This window comes from Typha latifolia, chromosome 5 (genome assembly GCF_019914945.1).
Source record: "Typha latifolia isolate L0001 chromosome 5, TyphaL0001v2, whole genome shotgun sequence".
Classification (NCBI taxonomy): Eukaryota; Viridiplantae; Streptophyta; class Magnoliopsida; order Poales; family Typhaceae; genus Typha; species Typha latifolia.
The window spans coordinates 6,668,469-6,688,483 of record NC_133090.1 but is presented as its reverse complement, the minus strand read 5'-3'; the positions used below and the strand labels follow the sequence as shown (position 1 = coordinate 6,688,483).

Here is a 20,015-nt window from a genome sequence, read left to right as displayed (position 1 = left end):
AGATATCTAATTTTGGAGCTCAACTGTCAGCGGGTATCATTGTCAGATTCGTCGCACCATCAAATAGAGATCTTCGAATACATGAATGCCGTGAGAACCAGCAAAATATTTCATATTTTCAATTTTAAGGTAAAAATATCTGAAGAATACATTGTACTGTCTGTGTCTTCTTCAATTAGCTATTCTAATCAAGTAATTACATGCATGAACTGGACAGTAAAGCGTGGAGCTTCCAAGAATATCACATCTGTATTCATGTATGTATGAATACATGAACTTCATAAATACCAACTAGAATCAGAGTGCTATCACAGCTGAATCATTTCTTGGTATGCACAGCCATAAAGTGGAAGATCAGCGCCCAATTCAACTATTTGAAAAATGAAAGCTTGTTTATCGTTCTAAGCTCTTATTGGGCACAGATTCTCTATTCTTCCATTTGACGGACCTCTTACAGGACGTAGTTTGATCTCATAAAGCTTTGGCCATAACTTTCCTGTCACTGAAAATAGTGACGATTATCAGTTGCAGCCAAGTTATGCATCCCAATAATGGCTCAGCCAAAATTAGTCCTCCTGAGCAATATAAGATGTTTTCTGCAGAAAAAAAAAGACTTCGGGAAAAATTGTGTAGATAGATTCAAGACTGAAATTACCAAACAGTCGATTCTTCTCCTTATCCCAAGCTATACCATTTAGAACATCAATAGCCTGGAAGATTTTAAGAGTATAATGTCAACATTTAGGAATAAAAGAAGGAATGCTATGCGGACAGATCATATATACACAAACACACATATATAAAAGTGCTCATTTCTTAAACAGTTCTACATTGCAGGCTTAAAAAAAAGAAAAAGATAAAAGAAAGAAGAAGAAAAACAAAGACAACCCATAATATTAGCCATGACATGAGAATATAGACCAAACTATCAGAAGCATTAGACTTGAAAGTTAATAGTTGATAATGATTCTCTTGCAGAATTTTATGTAAGTTATGAAATGAAACAATGCTTTATGCAAATTTGGTCAAACCTTGTGTAGGAGGTATCACAAGACTATTTATGCAAAAATTTCCATCAAAGGTGTGACAAGGGATTCTGATTAAGTGTGTAGTTACCAAATTACCTCTCTATACTTTCGAAATAGAACTAGCCCAAATATATAATAGTTATACACTCAATGAATCTCATCAGAATAAGATAAATATATTTTAAAATATGATGATATAATAAAATCATGATCTATACTTTACCAAAATACTCTTTAATATTTTAAAGTACAAAAAGTGTCCAAAATATTGTTATTATATATTCTTACATATATAAGTATATTCTATATTTTTTTTAATTTACCATAAAAATATTTCTTATGATACATATAAAAATTTTAAAATATTATATTTTTAAAATTAATTTGTATTTTTTATTGTATATACTTAAGACTGATACATCATCATAAGAGCAATACAGTAATTGACAAAAAGAAAAAAATTATTTCCTTATTAAAAAAAGTAATCATCACTCTGTTTTCCATTTTTAACAATCAAACACCTAAACATGCATAAATTTAAACATGTATATAATTTGAAAATAAAAATTATAAATAGATTTATTCCTAATTATGTGCCAACCAAATGAGCCCTAAATACACTTTCTTTAGTGCAAGCTTCAATAATACCTATAACTTTGCAAAGGAGAAAAAAAGAGACAAAACAAGTAAAAGATATTACTTGCAAGTGAAAATCAGGAAGGAAGCACGACTTACAGTGTGCCCAGATCTCAACAAACCTTGCCTGCAAATTACAGAAGCATCCATCACTTGTGCATACAAAGAGATCTCGTAGAGAAATCTTTCAGTGGGATCAAGCAAACATAATATAACAGCATACCGTAGTCCATGGAGAAGAATCCAACTAATCACCAAACCATCTTCTTGAGATATTCTAGCTATGCAATCTGTCTACATGTTTATAACTATATATATTAATAACTGCAACTCACAAGGCTGAGTTAGGATTAAATGTTAAGGAGTTATTGACATCTTTCGATAAATTAAACTAAAAACTTGGACACATGCAATATTTCATAGAGAACATCAATAGATATACGCCAAAAATTTATTTCCAAACAGATGAGATAACAAGTCAACGGATAGAAAAAGCAGAACATGATATAAGGACCAGACAAAAAATTAGCTCTTAACAATGCGATCAGTCTATCAAAACAGGATAATCTTCTAAATCACCAAAGGAAGGCATTTGTTAGGCTATCCAAATCAATTATGACTTACAATATCAATGTCAAAATCAAACAAGTATGAAGGCTTTAATGCATCTGACACTTCTTAAAAAACAGGCCTGATTATATATATATACAAAAGGTCATTGCTGAATGCTGATCACTTCAGAGAGAATCTACCATATTCACCAAGTTAGCAAGCTTCAGCAATATTTTGAGCTCCAATCATGGTACAAAACTGTCAACAATTAGAAATATCCCAGATCCTTGATCATAATATCTCAGCACAGCACAATATTCTTTGCTAGCATGGTATCTGCTTAAGTCTTCTATAAAGGAACCAAAGCTATTATAGCAGGCTTGTAGTATAATCAGGTTCTATAACCACAATCACATAGATTCACAAAAGAGGAATGTCAATCATGTAAAAAGAGTATTAGGCACTTCGTTCAGTTATTAGGCACTTCGTTCAGTTATTACAAGATTATGCCTCTTTCCTACAAGTATATAATTGCATCAATGGTGCGGAAAGCTCCCATGTTGTTCAGGCAATCACTCTACTACAGTGCATAAGCAATATGTAAATACATATGCAAGCGCTTAAGCAATCCAACATTTTTATGTATTAAAATATTACATACGATATAATATATATGACATGTAAAATTTTGTAAGTGAAACTTATAACAAGTACAAATGTACCGAATGCTATATGCAAAACCATATTATATGTACACATTTGGTGGCATCCTATTTGTATGAAGCAACAATGGCTGTGCCACCATCGGCATGGCACGCCCTTAGCACGCCCTAGTGTGCCAATAGTACGCCCATGGAAATCCGGCAATGCCAAAACTAGGGCTAAACTCATAGCAAATTTTAATTTTTTAAAGGCCGTTGTCGCTTTGTCGCTCCACAGAAAGGAATCCTTCCTCAAAAGAGGGGCAAGTGGTGCTGCAATTTTACCATATCCAGCAACAAATCTGCGGTAGTAGCCTGTTAACCCAAGAAACCCATGCAGCTTGCGGACAGTCCTCAGAATCAGCCAATTGGTCATACTCTTCACCTTGCTTGGATCGGCCGCCACACCTTCTGTTGAAATGATATGCCCCAAATATTCCGCATTTCTCTCACCACAAACATTTAGGCATATTGACTTTCAAAGAAATTTCTTCAAACAACTTTAGCACTTCATGTAAATGTTTCAAATGATCTTCAAAACTTCTATTATACACCAAGATATCATCGAAGAACACCAACACATACTGGCGCAAGAGTGGCCTAAATATGTCATTCATTAAGCTTTGAAATGTTGCTGGAGCGTTAGTCAATTTGAAAGGCATTACTCGAAACTCATAATGGTCGTCATGAGTTCGAAAAGCGGTCTTGTGCACGTCTTCGAGGTGAACTTGGATTTGGTGATATTCAGCTCTAAGGTCCAGCTTGCTGAAATAAGAAGCCCTATCAACTCATCCAATAACTCTTCTATCACCGGTATTGGGTACCGGTCCTTGACGGTTATGGCATTGAGTACTCAGTAGTCGACACAAAAACGTCATGAACCATCCTTCTTACGCACAAGCAAAACCGGTGAGGAATAAGCACTATTGCTTGGTTGAATGATTCCTTGTCCAAGCATCTCAACAATCAGCTTTGTTATCTCTTCTTTTTGGATATGAGGATACCGATAGGGACGCACATTAGCCGGCTCAGCTCCCAGTACAATGGCTATCTTGTGGTCTGAATTTCTATACGGCGGCGGTCCTTGTGGCTCTTTAAACAACATAGAGAATTCAAATAATAATTGTAACAACTCTTGGGATTTATCTGAGCTTAAGGGAGGCTCTGTTTCTGTTGGAGACATCTGAAAAAGATAGGTCAACTCCCTTAGCCGTGGTAGCCTCGCCATAGGTTGCAAAGTGGGGTTAGATTATATTTTCATCACATTTAGCCGCAGCACCTCGCCATTTTGCCGAAATGTCATCCACATGTCGCGAAAGTCGAACGTCACCGGTCCTAGGCTTTGTAACCACTGAGTACTCAGGACAAGATCAGCACCTAATACACTTAGTTAGAATCTTTTCTTATTGCATTAGGTGCTTATTTTTATTAAAATAAAATTCTTGTAGGTCGCGTTCGAACACCCTTGTGAACGCCTTGAGAACACCTTGTGAACGCCCGCGTTCGAACACCTGTGTCGCGTTCGCAAATTCAGAGAAGGGGCTTTTTGAGTGCGTTCGAATGCGGTCGGGCATGTTCGAACGCGATCGACGGGAATCCTCTAGAATCAGGGTTTCATATTGTTTTAGGACTTATTAGCTAGCCTCTGTAAATATGTGGATGGCAGCCAACTTCATTATGCTATTGGATTCTTGATTTCTTGCCTCCTATCTTCTCTCGAAACTCCTCCCTCCTCCCTTTTCACCATCCTTCCATATCTACCGTTGGCAAGGTTTCTCTTCGCTTCTAATCTCCCTTGACTGTCAAGCCACCCCTCTTCTTTGGGATCTCGACCACTTCATTCCCCTCGTCTACTTACTTCCACAATCCACCCTCATTTCCATACCTATCCATAACCCTAACATCCACTCCACCCGTCACCACCACCATCACCCACGTTATTCTGTGTTTTCGTCCCTGCTACAATTTGAATTTGCGAAGGGCGTAAATACGAAAGTTGTAGATTAGGAAGTTACGGATCCAACCCAATTGGTTTCGTAATTTTCTGACTAGCAGAGAATATTTGACGAATATTTTTCCATTGTTGCGCAGATTACTTTCTACAATAAATTCAGATCTTAAGGAATTGTTCTGTAGCCGATCTTTTGGTTTCAGATCTCATCATTTGGTACAAGAACCTATCAAATTGGTATCAGAGCTTAACAATTTAGTATCAGAGCTTAATCAGCACCCCGCAAGGCAAGTGGATACAAATCAATAATCAATTCGTGTCCTTGGACCAGAATTTTCACCGACGACACAAACTGTCAGCTTTCAACTTTGTTCCATCGCCAATTATTACATCGAATGCATTGGTCGGTTTAGCTTCCAACTCAAACCTCCTCAGCAAGCGCTCATCTAAGAAGTTATACGTGCTCCCCGAATCAATAAGGATGTGCACGCAATGCTTCTTGACTAATCTGTCTACCCGAAGCATCTCCGGTGCAACGGTTCCAGAGTAGGCGTGCATTGAAATTTCGGCTTGCATATCCTTCTCTTCAGACGCCTCCAAGGCCTCCTCAAGAAGCTCTTCCACAATCTCTTCCTCGGCCAATTCCTCCTCTGGATCATCTTGCCTATCAATCAACATAACCATCCCCGTCGCTTTAGCACACCGATGATCGGGTGTGAAACGTTCATCGCATCTGAAGCATAGGCCTTTTGCCCTCCGCTCCTCCACCTGGGAGGATGTGAGTTCGAACAGGGGCTCTATGTTACCCTTCACATCAGTGGAGGACCAAAGTAGAGCTCTCGATCTTGAATTTCTAGCGGCCATCCTCAGAGTTGCTGTCGTTGTTCCAATTGCTTCAGCTGGCCGATAAGGCTATCATGGTTCTTGGATGGACCATGAGTTTTTACCTTAGTTCCTCAAGCCTTGGTGCTTCCTCTCCATAATGATGGTGTCCTCATATGCTTCCTCTAAGGTTCTTGGGCGCAAGGCTTCAACATCCGCCCACAATTCACTCTGCAGCCCAACTAGGAAGTTAGATTTCAGCAAGACATCCGACCATGGTGGATCACAATGTGCGCTAATCCGATCGAACTCTTCTTGGTATGCTATGACTGTAGTTCGTTGTACTGTCATGGTGAGAAGAGCATCAAAATCTTCATATTCCATAATTAGGTTGCCTTCCACATATTTAGAAGCTAACCTAACAAATTAAATAATCAAAAGATAACCCTAGGACCATGCAGCGTTCGAACGCATTTGAACGCAGTTAATGCGTTCTCTGTCGTTGCGAACGTGTGCAGACGTTCGAACGGCAAGTTCGAACGCGGTCGAACGCAGTCGAACGCACTAAACACGTTCTCTGTTTTTACGAACATGTGTAGGCATTTGACAGCCGCGTTCGAACGCGACAGCCAAAAATTTTATTCTTCCAAAATAAAAACTATTTCTAAAACAAAAGTCAAGCCTCAAGCCATATCTAGCTGAATCGTATCATAAGTAATGTCCAATATCACATGCATTATTTTAAATGAAGAATTAATCATCAAAACAACATGGATACTTGCCAAGAAACAGAAAAATATTGAAGTAGGATTTAAGAAAATGAAACAAATATACTTAAAGAAAACAGTTTCAGCTTTTATAGGGAAAGGGAAAGAAAGTTATCTCACCTGCCAGATATTTGCCCATACTTCGCCATTTACATACTCCAGTTCATTAAGAAAAGGGACTTCATGATCATTGTACCTGACAGTCACTCGTTTTATGACTGCACAAAGAGAAATATCATATAATATCATATATAACCAACAACATGAGAAAAGAAAAGAACACATAGAAAAAACCAAAGAAATGCAAATAATTTGAAAACCTTTCAATGTCAAGGGGTCAATCTGATATAATGTTGAACTACCATCACTCCCAAATAAAACTTTTCCATCAGTTGCCAGCCCCCAACCATCATGCATTTGATGAGTAAATTTTTCCCGCTGCACATACTTAATCATTAATTTATTTAAAAGAATATGCTCATTTAAAAAAATACATTAAAACAAATATTTACTCGCTTGCTTCATTGCTGTTGAAGGTACAAACATCTTAGGTCTACCCCCCCCCAAATCCATTAATAGGACTATCATTCATAACAGAGGTCCAACATATTATGTAGTAATGTAGTACTAGTATGTAAGACAAAAAGGTGAATCAATTTATAAATAAGAAGAAATTGACCATTGTAATATGATTTCCAAATATAGATCATAAAAATAAAACAAGTGAACTCAATTTTACAAAGAAGCCTTCTAGATCTCATAAGAAATGAATTGTAATGGTCTCATTCAATTCGAATCATAATGAAAGGAATCTCAGAAGTATCAAAAGTATCTGAGAAATATCTAGAACATTAATTTTTTTCTATGTAACATCAGACAATTTAAGGAAGTATCTGATATGTATCTGACGAGTATTGTGAGCGATATGGTATCTGATACGAGTATTGTAAGCAACATTTTAGGTTCTTAAGATTACGACATGAGTTAATACATAAAGGGAAAAGAACTTTTAATAAAGATAATTTATGATACGCAACAAGAATATATGTTTTGAAGTGCACAAAGAGTCATATAGAGAAAAAAAGAAAATCATATAACATCAAGTCGGATAAGTAGAAAAATAGAAGAAACAAAGGTTGTAAGAAGATAAAGAGAAATAAGAAAAAGTACTAACTTTATTGAAATTATACCGATCATATATGAAACCAGTATTCTCCAACCAAGTTACTTGGAACAACCTACAATAGAAAGAAAAAAACAACATTATATAGGATTGCATATTAGATGGTCAGAATATAAATTGTAGAAAAAGATAATGCAAAAAGAGTTTCAATTATTCCTCCATGATAAATAATTTTGACAGAGATAAGCAAATTTACTATGCCAAAAGCTAGGAGTGAAAATGCGTCAGAAAAATATTCGATCTGACCTAGTTTTATATCTGAAATTGTAGGATATGAGTTGCAAAATTCCTATCCGACCCAGATTCGGATATGGATAGAAATTCTAAAAAGATTTGGATTTGGATTCGGATATGATTATGAATTTCATTTAGATATGGATTCGGATATAGATTCAGATATGGATTTGAATTTTGATTTTGATTCGAATTCCAATATTTATTTATCCACAAGATCCTGTATGCATGAAACAAGATAGATGAGAACATGACAATATTTAACTTACGGATTTCTAGTCCTCTCAAAGAACCTTAACAAATTTGATTCCTTTGTCATCCTTCTATTCTCATCAGGGTCAACGGGAACCTTAACAGAATGTTATGATGAGAAAGTTTAAAGATGCTTTAGTTTGAACACCATTCCCCTCTTAAACAAACTAAACTTCTTGGCTGCAAAAGAGCTTGGACTTCGGAAATTCAAATTTAGCAGTTATTCACAACCTAAATTTTCATAGAGCCTAGGCTTGGCAAAACAAGTCAACATAGTAAACTTACAACATAATGATTCAAATATAAATATTACAATGGCACTCTAATTTTTCAGGATGAACTAAGATATTTAGCTGAAACAAGATAAAGGTCTACACAGAAATAGATCATTCTAGATGTGATAGCAAAATGAAGGCCAAAGTACCGCTTTGATTGCAATGGAACCATGCTAAGTAACAAGTACAAGTAATTAATTGGTTGTAACCTTTCGCCTAAAAGAGTCAGACCTTCCCCAAATAAAGATCCATCCATTTGGTGATAAACCTGGACCTGGAAGCAGTCATAGAAGAAATAGATGGTCAGCCATGATGGTACACAAGTTGCAACAGTTGACAACATAAATTATCTAGTTTAGGAATTTCCTGCATATGCTATAGAAATATAATCAACAATCACGAGTTAGTATATACAAGAAAATTAATATGAACGTAAATTATTGTAAAATCACAGATTCGCCTATGTTATCCACTTTAAGCAATGGTAGTTAGTTATTTATTTTCATAATATTGAATTGTATTGTCACATATTAGCATTATCATTTTTGGCTTTGTGGTATTATGTACATTTTATTTTTCTCTCATGAATAATTTATGCATGCTTATATATTTATACTATATTAGAAAGATATTTCTTTAAATGTGTCGATAATATATATGATGCTTTTATTTACTTATTTTATTGTGTCCCTAAACATATGGTATCCTGTTTTTTCAAGATCTGTTATATCCTTGTGTACGTATCATTTGTATCTGTGTCCTATACTTGTGTCCCGTGTTTGTGTCCCATATTCGTGTCTGTGCTTCTTAGATCTATATCCTACTCTAATGAATATTCTCACAAAAGTTGTATGGATCATGACACAGTTCATTTTCTTTAAATCAGTTTGAACTTTGTATGAAAACTGAAAGCTAAGAATGCTTGTTCTAGTAAAAAAGTTTCTCAAGAATGTCTAAAAGTGTCTAAGGAATGTCCGAATTTATTCCATAATTTCTTAAATATTGGATACGTTGATAAAAATGTCTAACACGTGTCCCATGGGTGTCGGACACGGACACGGCATGCTATTTGAAGTGTCCATGTTTTACAGATGTAGATTGAATCTCTCATCTTAACATTTAGATGTCCAACCAAATCATTCCTGCCGATGAGATCTAAAACATCACAAATAACAAAAATTAAATCTTAAGTGATTTCAAGAACTTCATTGCACATCAACTGTAGAAAACAGATGATGACAATACTGGGAATCAACTAAATAATGTTAGAATTCACACATTAACTAGTAATAATGTTGGTAATGAGCCATATCTTTTAGGAACCTATATCTACCGGTGCCTAGTTGAACTCGCTGCTTCTGGATACCGTTAAGCACCAAAACAACCAGGAAGTTAGTGCACAGGGGCTTTAGCAGCTTGAACGACCATAGAGTGAAACCTCGCAGACTGAGTAATACCTAATAAAAAAAAAAGATTGGTTTTGAGGAGATTATTGAGGAAAGCACTTACATTTATCAGCCAGTGGGTTGCATAAAAGAAACTTACATTTGGAGTTTAGCTTGGAACATATCCACAGGAATCCAAGTTCAATCGTAAAGTGTAGATCTGCAAATAAACTAATCATATTGTGGGTTGTGGTGCAAATTCCTTCAGGGACCATTTCTAGTTCAAGCTGAATTTTGTAAGGCTGAATACATTTCCCTTTTCTCTGAATTACCCTGATGTCCTAGTTAATTTGGATAGATTCTTCTAATAGACAGGGTTGACTGGATTAAACATTGGATTTTAATTTTGAACATATGATATATTGATGGTTCTAAAGTCTAAAACTCTTAGCTTGCTAATGTGGATCAAGTTAAGCATCAGTCAGGTCCAATAAAATACGCCTTGCACCTTCCACCATTTTGATAATGTAGAACATGAAATTAAGAGTGTAGGAAAGGTGAGTTTTTGTATGATAATAGCACATAAGATAGGACCAATCTAGTAAATTATGGAAAACTAAATAAGATACCAAAATGAAAGAATAGGTAAATGAAGCATAAAACAATCAAGAAAAGTTGAACAATCAGCTTCGTGATATTTAGTGACACATCTGAATTTCCCTTAAAATAAATGATCTTTTTCAAATTTTATCAATATTTTTCTTCAAGATAATTTTTAGCATTTTATTAGATGGTAAATTAATCTATTCAGCTTTGTGAGTTTGATAATAGAATGTCCTATGTATGTTATTCATTTGCACCACTACTTGTAGAAAATTTACTTCTAAACATTATCAGAAAGCACAAGTGTTTGACATAATTTGATCAGTATAAGCTATATATAAAATATTCATCAGTCCATGACTATTTATAGGTTTACCAAATGATGAGAAGAAATAAGGACATAGACTGTACAATGATTATATGATTATCACAAGAACAACAACTGCAGTACAAATTTCAACAGTCACAAGAGATACTGTCAGTTAAAGTTACCTTCCCAGTTTGGAGAAGTACCTCTCTTAGCGATGACTGTAGTGGACAATTCAAAAATGAGGTCTTAGTATAGAAAAAAAAAGAATCAAGTAAACTAAACCAATGTAGAATGTGTTATTTCATAAAACTTTCAATAGTTAAGTACCACATAGGCACGTTGTAAAATATAAAAGAAAATAAAAATGACAAAACTCAGATGCTAAAGAAATTAAACTTGCTCCTGTTAAATGTGATATATCCCTGAACTAAATATAAATATTTGCATGATCTCTAACAGCAATTACTCGGTTTTAAGGACAAAACTTATTTTTATGTTAGTAGAATGTGCAAACCCTTAATCTTTGATAATTCCTAAATTTATCTCTAGTTAGATATTTGAGTTAGATTTGTACTGTTCTTGTTATTTATAGTATAAAGAAGAGAATTACTTCTATTTGTTATAATATTACTATTACACTTTAAAAGAGCTAGCTAAACTTTGAAAAAGTTAAAGAAATTGTAATACTCCATCTAGTTGTGTTTATTCTTTCACAACGATGGTCGTGTCGGCGGCGTACCAGCATGTGGCGTAAGAGGTGCTGCACGGCACCCCTTTTACTAGTAATCCACTCACCGTTGAGCTTTCCATCACCGCCAACCTCATCGTCGCTCGTCGTTCTTGTGCCAGAGCTCGTCAATGAAGGCGTCACTCGCATCTGACGCGGATGCCCTAGCTTGAGGAGGAAGAAGGGCTTAGGTGGATTGGGACGAGCAACGATAAGGTCGCCGGTGAGCGGCAACAACGAAGTCGAAGAGTGAAGATGAGTAGTCTCTCTCCTCTTTTTCTCTCCTTGTGAGTGTCACGGCACATGTCGTGCTGGTGGTCAACATACCATATTTGCCCTTTCACTTAGTGTACTTTGAATCTATGAAAAGAAGAAGAGAATATTCTTCTACTCAAGGAAGATTGTGCCGTTCAGCATGCCCCGTGCTGATGGTGTCAATGCTTGGTCCCTTTCTTTTTCTATATTTAAAAATAATTTTCAGAATTTTAATGTAATTAAAAAATAATTTGATACTGAAAAACTATATAGCGGCCCTGAACAACTGATACTACTGATACAGCGGATACGTATCGTTTTCTCTAGCAGTTAATATCAATCTCAATTCCAATACTTGGAACCTTGTCATATTCAATATTTGTACTAAGTCAGGTCAAATTATATTTGACTCGTTTTCAACTTGACCAACAACCTTTAAAGATGAAAAGGATTGTTGAAAATACTCTCTGTTAAAGGTTGACCGTAGTTTGCCTAAGTAGCAAAAGCAAGCTACCAACTAACAATGGAAAATAAACTATGGAAAACATGGATATCTTATATTGGGTGTCGTACGCATATTCAATATGTATTGCGGGAGACGGCACCATATACATCGGATATGCCAAAAGGAGTATCTGAATAAATTTAAACATCCTGATACGTGGGATATGGTTAGATATGTTTTTAATATAGTTTTGAGTTTTAGTAGGTTAGATTCAAATTGGAAATGGGTTTTGCACCCATTAATACACATAACTACACGTAAAGGGTTAAAATTGGATTGAAAAGCTCTTTGATATGAGAAAAATTAACATTGCATGCCCTAACCTCTCCTTTTCCATATGCTCTAGCTTCTTTAGTGATTGAACTACTACTGCCAATGACAAACTGCAATGGCTTGCTATTGACAACCCTTTAGCCCTCTCTCTCCACAAGTCTAAAGATCTCTTGCTTTTGTAATATTCACAATTCTTAGTGTTAAAGTTTTGCTCCAACTAGATTACATTGGCATACTAATAAATGGTGGACTTTGTGAAGCTAGAAGACAGACCTTGAGGTCATTGGAGTTCATCTATAAAGCACAAATATGGATATGGATATTGATTGTTCCCACCAGCGGCAAACACTGTTGAACTCCCGAGCTATTCTTTTTCACAACCTTGAACTGATTGTTCAAATGTTCAATTACTCTTAATTTGTCATGCTAGGCAGCTAGAGGAATTAATGGGAGGAATTAATTGCTAATTATTCTGTAAATTAAGATTACTGATTTTTTTCCACTGTCTTGCATTATTAATCAAAAGTATTACTAATTAGTTGCTAATTAAGTAAATAATTGCTGATTAGAAATTTGAAATGTGAATTAACTAGAGGAAATAATCAATAGTTACTGATTAGTGATTATTGGTTACAGCTTTTATTGTTTTTATATCAGGAATTAGTTACTCTTACTAATTCTTTACAGTAATTAGTTTTTTAAATGTGAATGTGAATTATTTGGTGTAGAGCATTATTACAAATTTAATATATACTATATTAGTATTAATAATATATTATATATAATTACTTTTAATTCTCTATATATATATAATATTTGCTCACCTTCCCCCTTGGCACTAAGCGATGGGGTGACTGCCCGCCATCTACAACTGTCTTTCAAAATATTGGAGTGTACAACATATCCTCAAAAACCATAATATAGATACAACAATAAATAAGTTAATAAACCACATCAGTAGAGAAATGATAGAGAAATGTTGCAAGAGACCATAAACCACAATACCACTCTAGTATTCATTTATCGTCTTCATGACTTCAATCAAATGAATAAATCTAGTCATTGAAAAAGAAAATCAGAAATGTAATCTATATGAAGGCATGAAGGCAAGTTCCTACTTCCTGGACTAATATAAACTCAAGTTGTAATCAATGTTTTAAAAAGCGATCGCTGGTGGTAGGTGGTCACCCCACCGCCTAGAGCCTAGGCGGAAGGCGGGTGACAAGACGGTCTAGCATTTTTAATATAAATAAATAAATAAGTATAGTATATACAAAAAATTTAATAGTGCACTAAACCAAAACACTAAATAACATAATCACATTGGCTAATTGCTTATTAGTGATAACTGAATAACTGAGATATCTATTTACTAACTCTAGTTTATTCATATGAATCACATTTTAAAATTCTCTAATCAGAAATTATATACTTAAATAGCAGGCAATTAGTTCTTCCCCCAATTAATAATGCATGACAGTGAAAAAAAAGTCCTCTATAATCTTAATTCAATAATTCATAAAGCAATTAGCAATTAACTCCTCTAAATTGGTTAGTTTTATTAAACCCGGTCCGCTATAAAACCCGACTCGCTCACTAATAACCGCATCTCGACTTGGCGGGCCGAAGTGCTAGCCCGCCAAGTCGGGCCAGGCGGCCCACCTAGCACTATTTAGCGCCTAGGCAGTCCGCCAAGGCACTTGACCGCCTTTTGCCGACGCCTTTCAACATGGCGGCCGCCTTTTCTGCTTTTCAAAACAGTGACTTGCAACCATGATAAATAGATGACCTAAGTTCATAACCATGACTATCAATCATTTCTTGGTTGTTGCCTCAGTTCAAAGATCCTTTGTCATCTATGGATGGCCGTCCTCCGACTTTAGGGTGTTCTCATTTGTTAATAAGAGCTACTTCTAATTGGTTAATAAAAGCTACTGCTTCAAATCACATGTCCTGCTATAAGTACTATTAATATTTTGAAAGGCGGCCGCGGGTGGCGGGCGATCACCCCATCGCTTAGGGCCTAGGCGAAAGGCGGGTGACAAGACGGGTGACAAGACGGTTTAGCATTTTTAATATAAAAAATTAAAAATAAATAAATATATATATATAATATACATTACATACTTATATGTAATTACTGACAAACAAACTAATAGACTAATTACTAAGTGATTAACATTTAACAGATTAAAACATTTCAACGAATTAAGTGATTAATAGATAATTACTGATTTACAACTTTACAAGCATTTATTCTTCAACACATAATTAATTCAGTCAACTTTTGACTTATCATTTTGTCTAATTGCCTAGCATAACTGATTAACTAATTAAAATAGATTTAAAAAAAAGGACATTCGATCTGTTTGATTGAGAGAGTGAGACTGTGAAAGGGGAGTGAGAGAGAGAGAAAGAGAGTGTGAGAGAGGGAGAGAGTGAAAGAGAGAGAGGAAAAGAGGATTGTACCTCTTCCGCTTCTCATCGTTTGCTTCTCGCTCCCTGCCAACTCGTCCACTTCTCGCTGTTGTTGCACGATGCCGCTAGCCGCCGCTTTAGCTACCTTGGAGCTCGTTGTTGTCGGTCGTGGATGGGAGAGCCGAAGATGATAGGAGGTTTAGGCCCTTTAGGGTTTCTAATTGTTCTATCGAGACTCGGGAGAGGAGAGCAACGAGAAAGAGAGAAGAGAGTTTTTAATGAGTTAGTTATCTTAGTCGATAATAACCCGACCCTATACCCGTTTGTAACTCGATAAGGCGGGTTGGCGGGCCGAACCGTCATCCCGCCTTATCGAGTGAACGGCCCCGCCTTATGCAAGCGCCATACCGAATGGCGGGGCGGCCAGTGCACTACCCCGCCATAGCGGCCGCCTTTTTCGATTTTCAAAACACTCAGTACTATATTCAAGGACCTAATATTTTTGGCTTAGGGAAAGACTTTCATAAGCAGCATAATGGACCTGTAATAGCATGATAGAGATCCTACAGTTTGATTTAACAAATGATGCTGTAAATGGAATGAATAAGAAATATGACAGGATCATCTGAAGGGGCTCAAAAGTATAACAAATAAATAAAGGCAGACATCAGATATTAAAATCTTCTTATAAAGGTAAAGACTAGCAAACTACCAAAGGAGAAAGCAATTAATCAATTGCATACTCGCAGTGGTGATGCAACCATTGTTGTGTAATTTAAATAACATACTTTTGAGATTAATAAAGTACAGCATACAACTTACCCTACTATAAAGACCAGTTGACTCAAATAGAGTATCATTCCCTCCATATAAGAGGCCCTGAAAAGGAAAAGCAAGAAAAAAAATTGTTACCCAATTACATCCTAATAATCTAGAAAGAAACCACTAAACTTGGAACTTCATATTACTAGAGGTAAATATATTGTTGCTGAGAATTTCAAGCTAGTAACTGTGAAGTTAGCTGAACATATACAAGCCTTTCTTGGTATATTCTACCTTATCATTATTAGACATATATTTCCAAATGAAGTTGACGACTTTGAAAAGTGAAAACATCAAACCAACAGTCACCACTCTCCAATAGCCAATCGCCAGATTATGATGCACAATCACCTTCTCTATTGTGGTATGCAGAAAAAGACGGAAAAAGAAAGAACATAGTATGCCGCATTAATTTACAAACAATTGTTCCTGAAAAGAATAATCATTAGATAACCAAAAAGGGAAATTCATAACCAAGAAACACTGTTATCAATTAACATAAACATGTTTATGTTAGCTCATAATTATCTAAATAATGAAATGAAACTAATTGTCCAATCGTTTCTACTAGATTCTTCAGGCCTAAACTTGGACTTTGTACTCTTAAAAATGGCTAGTTCAGATTCCACCTAAAGGCAAACCATATCTGTTTAAATTTGGAAGTGGTCAATGGTCATAAATTGAATGAGGAAGGAACAAAATAGTGGAAAATGCGGTACCATAAAACATTACACTTTTAACAAAAAGAATAATATTGCAGTTTTCACTGAAAACATTGTAAACAAGTAGGATCCAAAAGTATAGCAGACTGGGATTATCTGTAATTAGTTTAAATTTCAAGACCAACTTACATACCAAAATATGGTCAAAGATACTTAGGTTGTGACTTGAATGGAGCTAAGTGAAGCTTAGGCACACTATATTTAAGGCAGATTCATGAGTAGTGGTGGACTAGACGCTTTCAAAAATATGTTCATAATGTTTTTTTAGGTTTATATGGTTTACCTTTAAGTAGGAGTGGAAACGGGTTGGATTAACTCCAACATGACCCGTTATCCGACCCAATTTGGATCGGATTCGGATAGAATTTTTGAAATAAAAACCGTTCATACGGATTCAAATACGGATACGGATATCCATTTATCCACATATTTTTTTAAATGGTTTATAATTTTTAGTTTGCTTATTTAAATAATGAATATTGATATTGTTACTAATAATGTATGGTATATTATTTGTAGAGATTAATTTTACTAATTTTATATGTATTTGGTATGCAAGAAATTTACTTTTTTTTAACTCTTAATATTTTTATGTTAATTGTCTTTTAATAAAATAAAAAATTATAATTTGTTTAAAATTCAATCAACATCCGTTTAAAATCCGATTCTCTATCCAAAAAGTATCCGTATCTATTTAATTAAGATATAATTTTAAATTTTGCTATCTATCCAATATCCGTATCCGAATTCGTATCCAGACTAAAAATATGGATCCATATGTAGGTTGAGCACTATCCGATCCATTTTCACTCTTACCTTTAAGCCAAGTTAAGGAAAAAAAATAAGTTGAGCACTATCTGATCCGTTTCCACTCCTACCTTTAAGCCAAGTTAAGAAAAAAAAAACAAATATGTCCACACCTGAGTTTGTACCATATGGGCACAAAATTCCAAGTATGAATCAGTTCATGTATCCTTTTTTTCTTTTTGCAAAATAAGAAAATCTGAGTACTTTTAATACTTCTCTAAAATCCTGTTAAGTAAGAAGAAATACATTTCGACTCAATTGATTCAAGTAATTATGGTTTTTCTTTCTTCTACACATAAATCCCAAAAGAAAAGAGGTTTCACTGTGAAGACCAGATTGCAAAGTTCTTAGAATCACCTTTTAATATTTTGAAAGAAACATGGCCTGCTTCATGCTTTTGGAATTACCTTTCAAAATTTTCCTTGCAGAAAAAGCTCCATTTTATTATTCTTTTAACTAGGCAGAAAGAAAGAACTACAAGATTAACGGTATCTTTTGTGTATGCCCTTATAAATTTGGTATACATGTATACCCCTCAATACCCTTAACTTTTTTGTGTTGATGCCCCCTCACAGCCTTTATTTTTTCTGCATGGATACACCTGAATTACTTTACTGTTAAGGAATGAATCATCTAAAAAGAATTGGTGGAGAATTGGTGGAGGAAGAAGGTGAGGCCAAAAGCCAAGTTGAGAGGAGAGAGAGAAGGGGGCGGCAAAGGCTTGAGCCAAATAATTCTTGATGAAAAAAATTAGGATTGCACTCCACATATATATATATAAGGTATCTCCTCTCTTGCAGTCCTTAAATCGACTCAAATTAGGACTTAGTCGACTCAAGCAATTTGACTTAACTGAGTGATACTCGGACTCAAAATACATCTCATGACTCAACTAGAACAATTAATAGACTTGACTAGACCAAATAAATAAATTAACACTCAAGTCCATATTTAGTAGGTAACCGAGTCTATGACTCAACTAAAATAACAAGTGCTAAGAAAACTAGGCTCGACATCATATAGCAAATATCAAGTTTAAAAGGTTTTATACATAGATAAGGTACTCCCACAGGGGCACATGTAAATGAAAAAAATAACTAAAATTAATTAGTTAATAGATTTCCAGAATTACCTTAATTTAACTGTTTTTGGAGATTTTACTGAAATGCATCAATAAAGTAGAGAACTCAGAGAGATCACACTGGTCAAGGTTAGATACTCAGATAGCCTTCCTTACAGTTGATGTGAATTTTAATTTTAGTATTTTGTAATCACAAAGTTGTGGGTGACCATTTTCCTCTGTCCTAACAACCATTCCAAGCAAATTCCACTCTAGATAGTTCATATGACATCGATAGCTTGAACCAGAAAGAAGCAGAACTTAGTTAACTCCTTATGGCATGGATAGTTTATTCAACTACCCATGTATTATGAATGTTAAGTTTCAGCAAGTTGAAGTTCTATGAAATAGTTTATATCTTTATTTGTTTTTTCCTCCGAAGGTATGCATTTTGAAGACATATCTGGAGATGAAGCTACTTGAAGAGTGCTTGAAATAGTTGTAGATTCCCCTCTATTGTTTGTTTTTTCTTTGGTCAGGAGTTGAGCATCATTTCTAGAGGGTCGATGTCAGATGATTTGAGAATATTCTCATCTTTCAATTATTCTCTAGCCGATCTCACATGCTTTTAGGAAATGATGATGAATGATGACAAAAAAAAATCCGGTCACTTGGTGTTTCAAGTTCTGTAAGAATCGTATGAGAATGCTTCCAAAGGTCAATCCAATTAATCGAAACTGCCAACGCCGACCATTCTACAACGATCTTAATGCATCTAAAGCGAAATCGGACAACCCATGAAAGAGATCAAACTAAGAAAAGGAGACAAGGATTAGACCTGGGTGAAGGCATTTGGATCGTGGGGGAACTCGTTGACGACGTCGAAAGAGTAGAATCGAGGTGGAGGGGGGAGGCGGGAGATGGGGATCCTCTTCCAAATGACGCAGAGGAGGAAAAGACAGAGGACGACGAGGGCGGAGGGGGGAGAGAAACATCTCCTTAAGTAGGCTCCGTAGCCCCGGGATCGCGGAGGGGCAGGAGAAGCCATGGTTGCGGCGTCGTCGTCGTGATTGTGGTGTTTGCGGTGGTCTGAGCTCCGGCGCTTTTGCTTCGGCTTCTTTGGGGTCGATCCCACGGCCATCCCACAGCGTTGGGATCTCGTGGCGAGTTGGAAGAATTAGATCGGTCGGACTTTCGGAATACAAAATTATAGCACCTGCGATCCACGTGCTAGGGAGTGTTTGCTCAAAGCGGAGATTGTTTTAGAGAGAAATAATCCGGCTATTTTTCAGAATTTTTAAAATGGGTCTAGTCCAAATTTTTGGGAGTGCTTTGCGGGAGAAAAAAATTCTTTCATTATCAAAGTGGCAGAAATAGGATTCTAATTATCAAATTATAATTTTAAGCATTTTTTACTAATTTAGACTAATTTATCATTTCTCTAATCCGATCAAATTTTTTAACCCAACCGCTTAATCTAAAAAATGCTTCAGTGGCCAGATTACTAGATAGAACCATGATAGAATAATACAAGATGGAAATAAAACATGCAGTAGTTGGATTTCCTTCGAGCTACATTGGTATCACAATGTAGACAGAGAAATGTTATCTTGCATTAATCTCCCTTAAAATCTTAAAGGCTAATTTTTTTAGGAATCAAGTTATTTGCTCATATTTTCATGAGATGTAGTATCATATAATCATGTCCATACTATCATAATTGAATC

The 20,015-nt window shown here is 35.5% G+C and overlaps 1 protein-coding gene across 10 annotated transcripts; it reads right to left on the bottom strand.

The window, feature by feature from the left end:
- Positions 1 to 78: 78 nt before the first annotated feature.
- Positions 79 to 19,520, bottom strand: LOC140788918 (glutaminyl-peptide cyclotransferase). 10 transcript variants are annotated; one of them, XM_073138450.1, is made up of 13 exons: positions 19,127 to 19,253; positions 15,934 to 16,128; positions 15,700 to 15,756; positions 10,882 to 10,917; positions 9,735 to 9,858; positions 8,633 to 8,675; positions 7,632 to 7,695; positions 6,778 to 6,895; positions 6,578 to 6,675; positions 1,888 to 1,958; positions 1,764 to 1,791; positions 656 to 710; positions 79 to 502 (listed from the first exon to the last, which is right to left on the bottom strand). In XM_073138450.1, exons 2-13 carry the CDS (start codon positions 15,991 to 15,993, stop codon positions 402 to 404), a joined length of 855 nt encoding a protein of 284 aa, XP_072994551.1. In that variant the 5' UTR covers positions 15,994 to 16,128; positions 19,127 to 19,253; the 3' UTR covers positions 79 to 401. The 10 variants fall into 10 exon arrangements, 9 of the variants coding, with proteins under 9 accessions (XP_072994551.1, XP_072994548.1, XP_072994543.1 ...); XR_012109115.1 differs by lacking the exon at positions 15,934 to 16,128 and having other exon boundaries at positions 1,888 to 1,954; positions 19,127 to 19,481; XM_073138447.1 differs by lacking the exon at positions 15,934 to 16,128 and having other exon boundaries at positions 1,729 to 1,791; positions 19,127 to 19,480.
- Positions 19,521 to 20,015: the final 495 nt, after the last annotated feature.

What these genes read in the sequence shown, in the direction of transcription:
- LOC140788918 (XM_073138442.1), bottom strand. Translation starts at nt 19,429, where the DNA reads ATGGCCGTGGGATCGACCCCAAAGAAGCCGAAGCAAAAGCGCCGGAGC. An exon ending in ATCCAAATGCCTTCACCCAG is followed by an intron (nt 15,757 to 19,126) that starts GTCTAATCCTTG and finishes TTTCCTTTTCAG; the next exon opens with GGCCTCTTATATGGAGGGAA. An exon ending in TGACCCCTTGACATTGAAAG is followed by an intron (nt 6,676 to 6,777) that starts GTTTTCAAATTA and finishes CTCTTTGTGCAG; the next exon opens with TCATAAAACGAGTGACTGTC.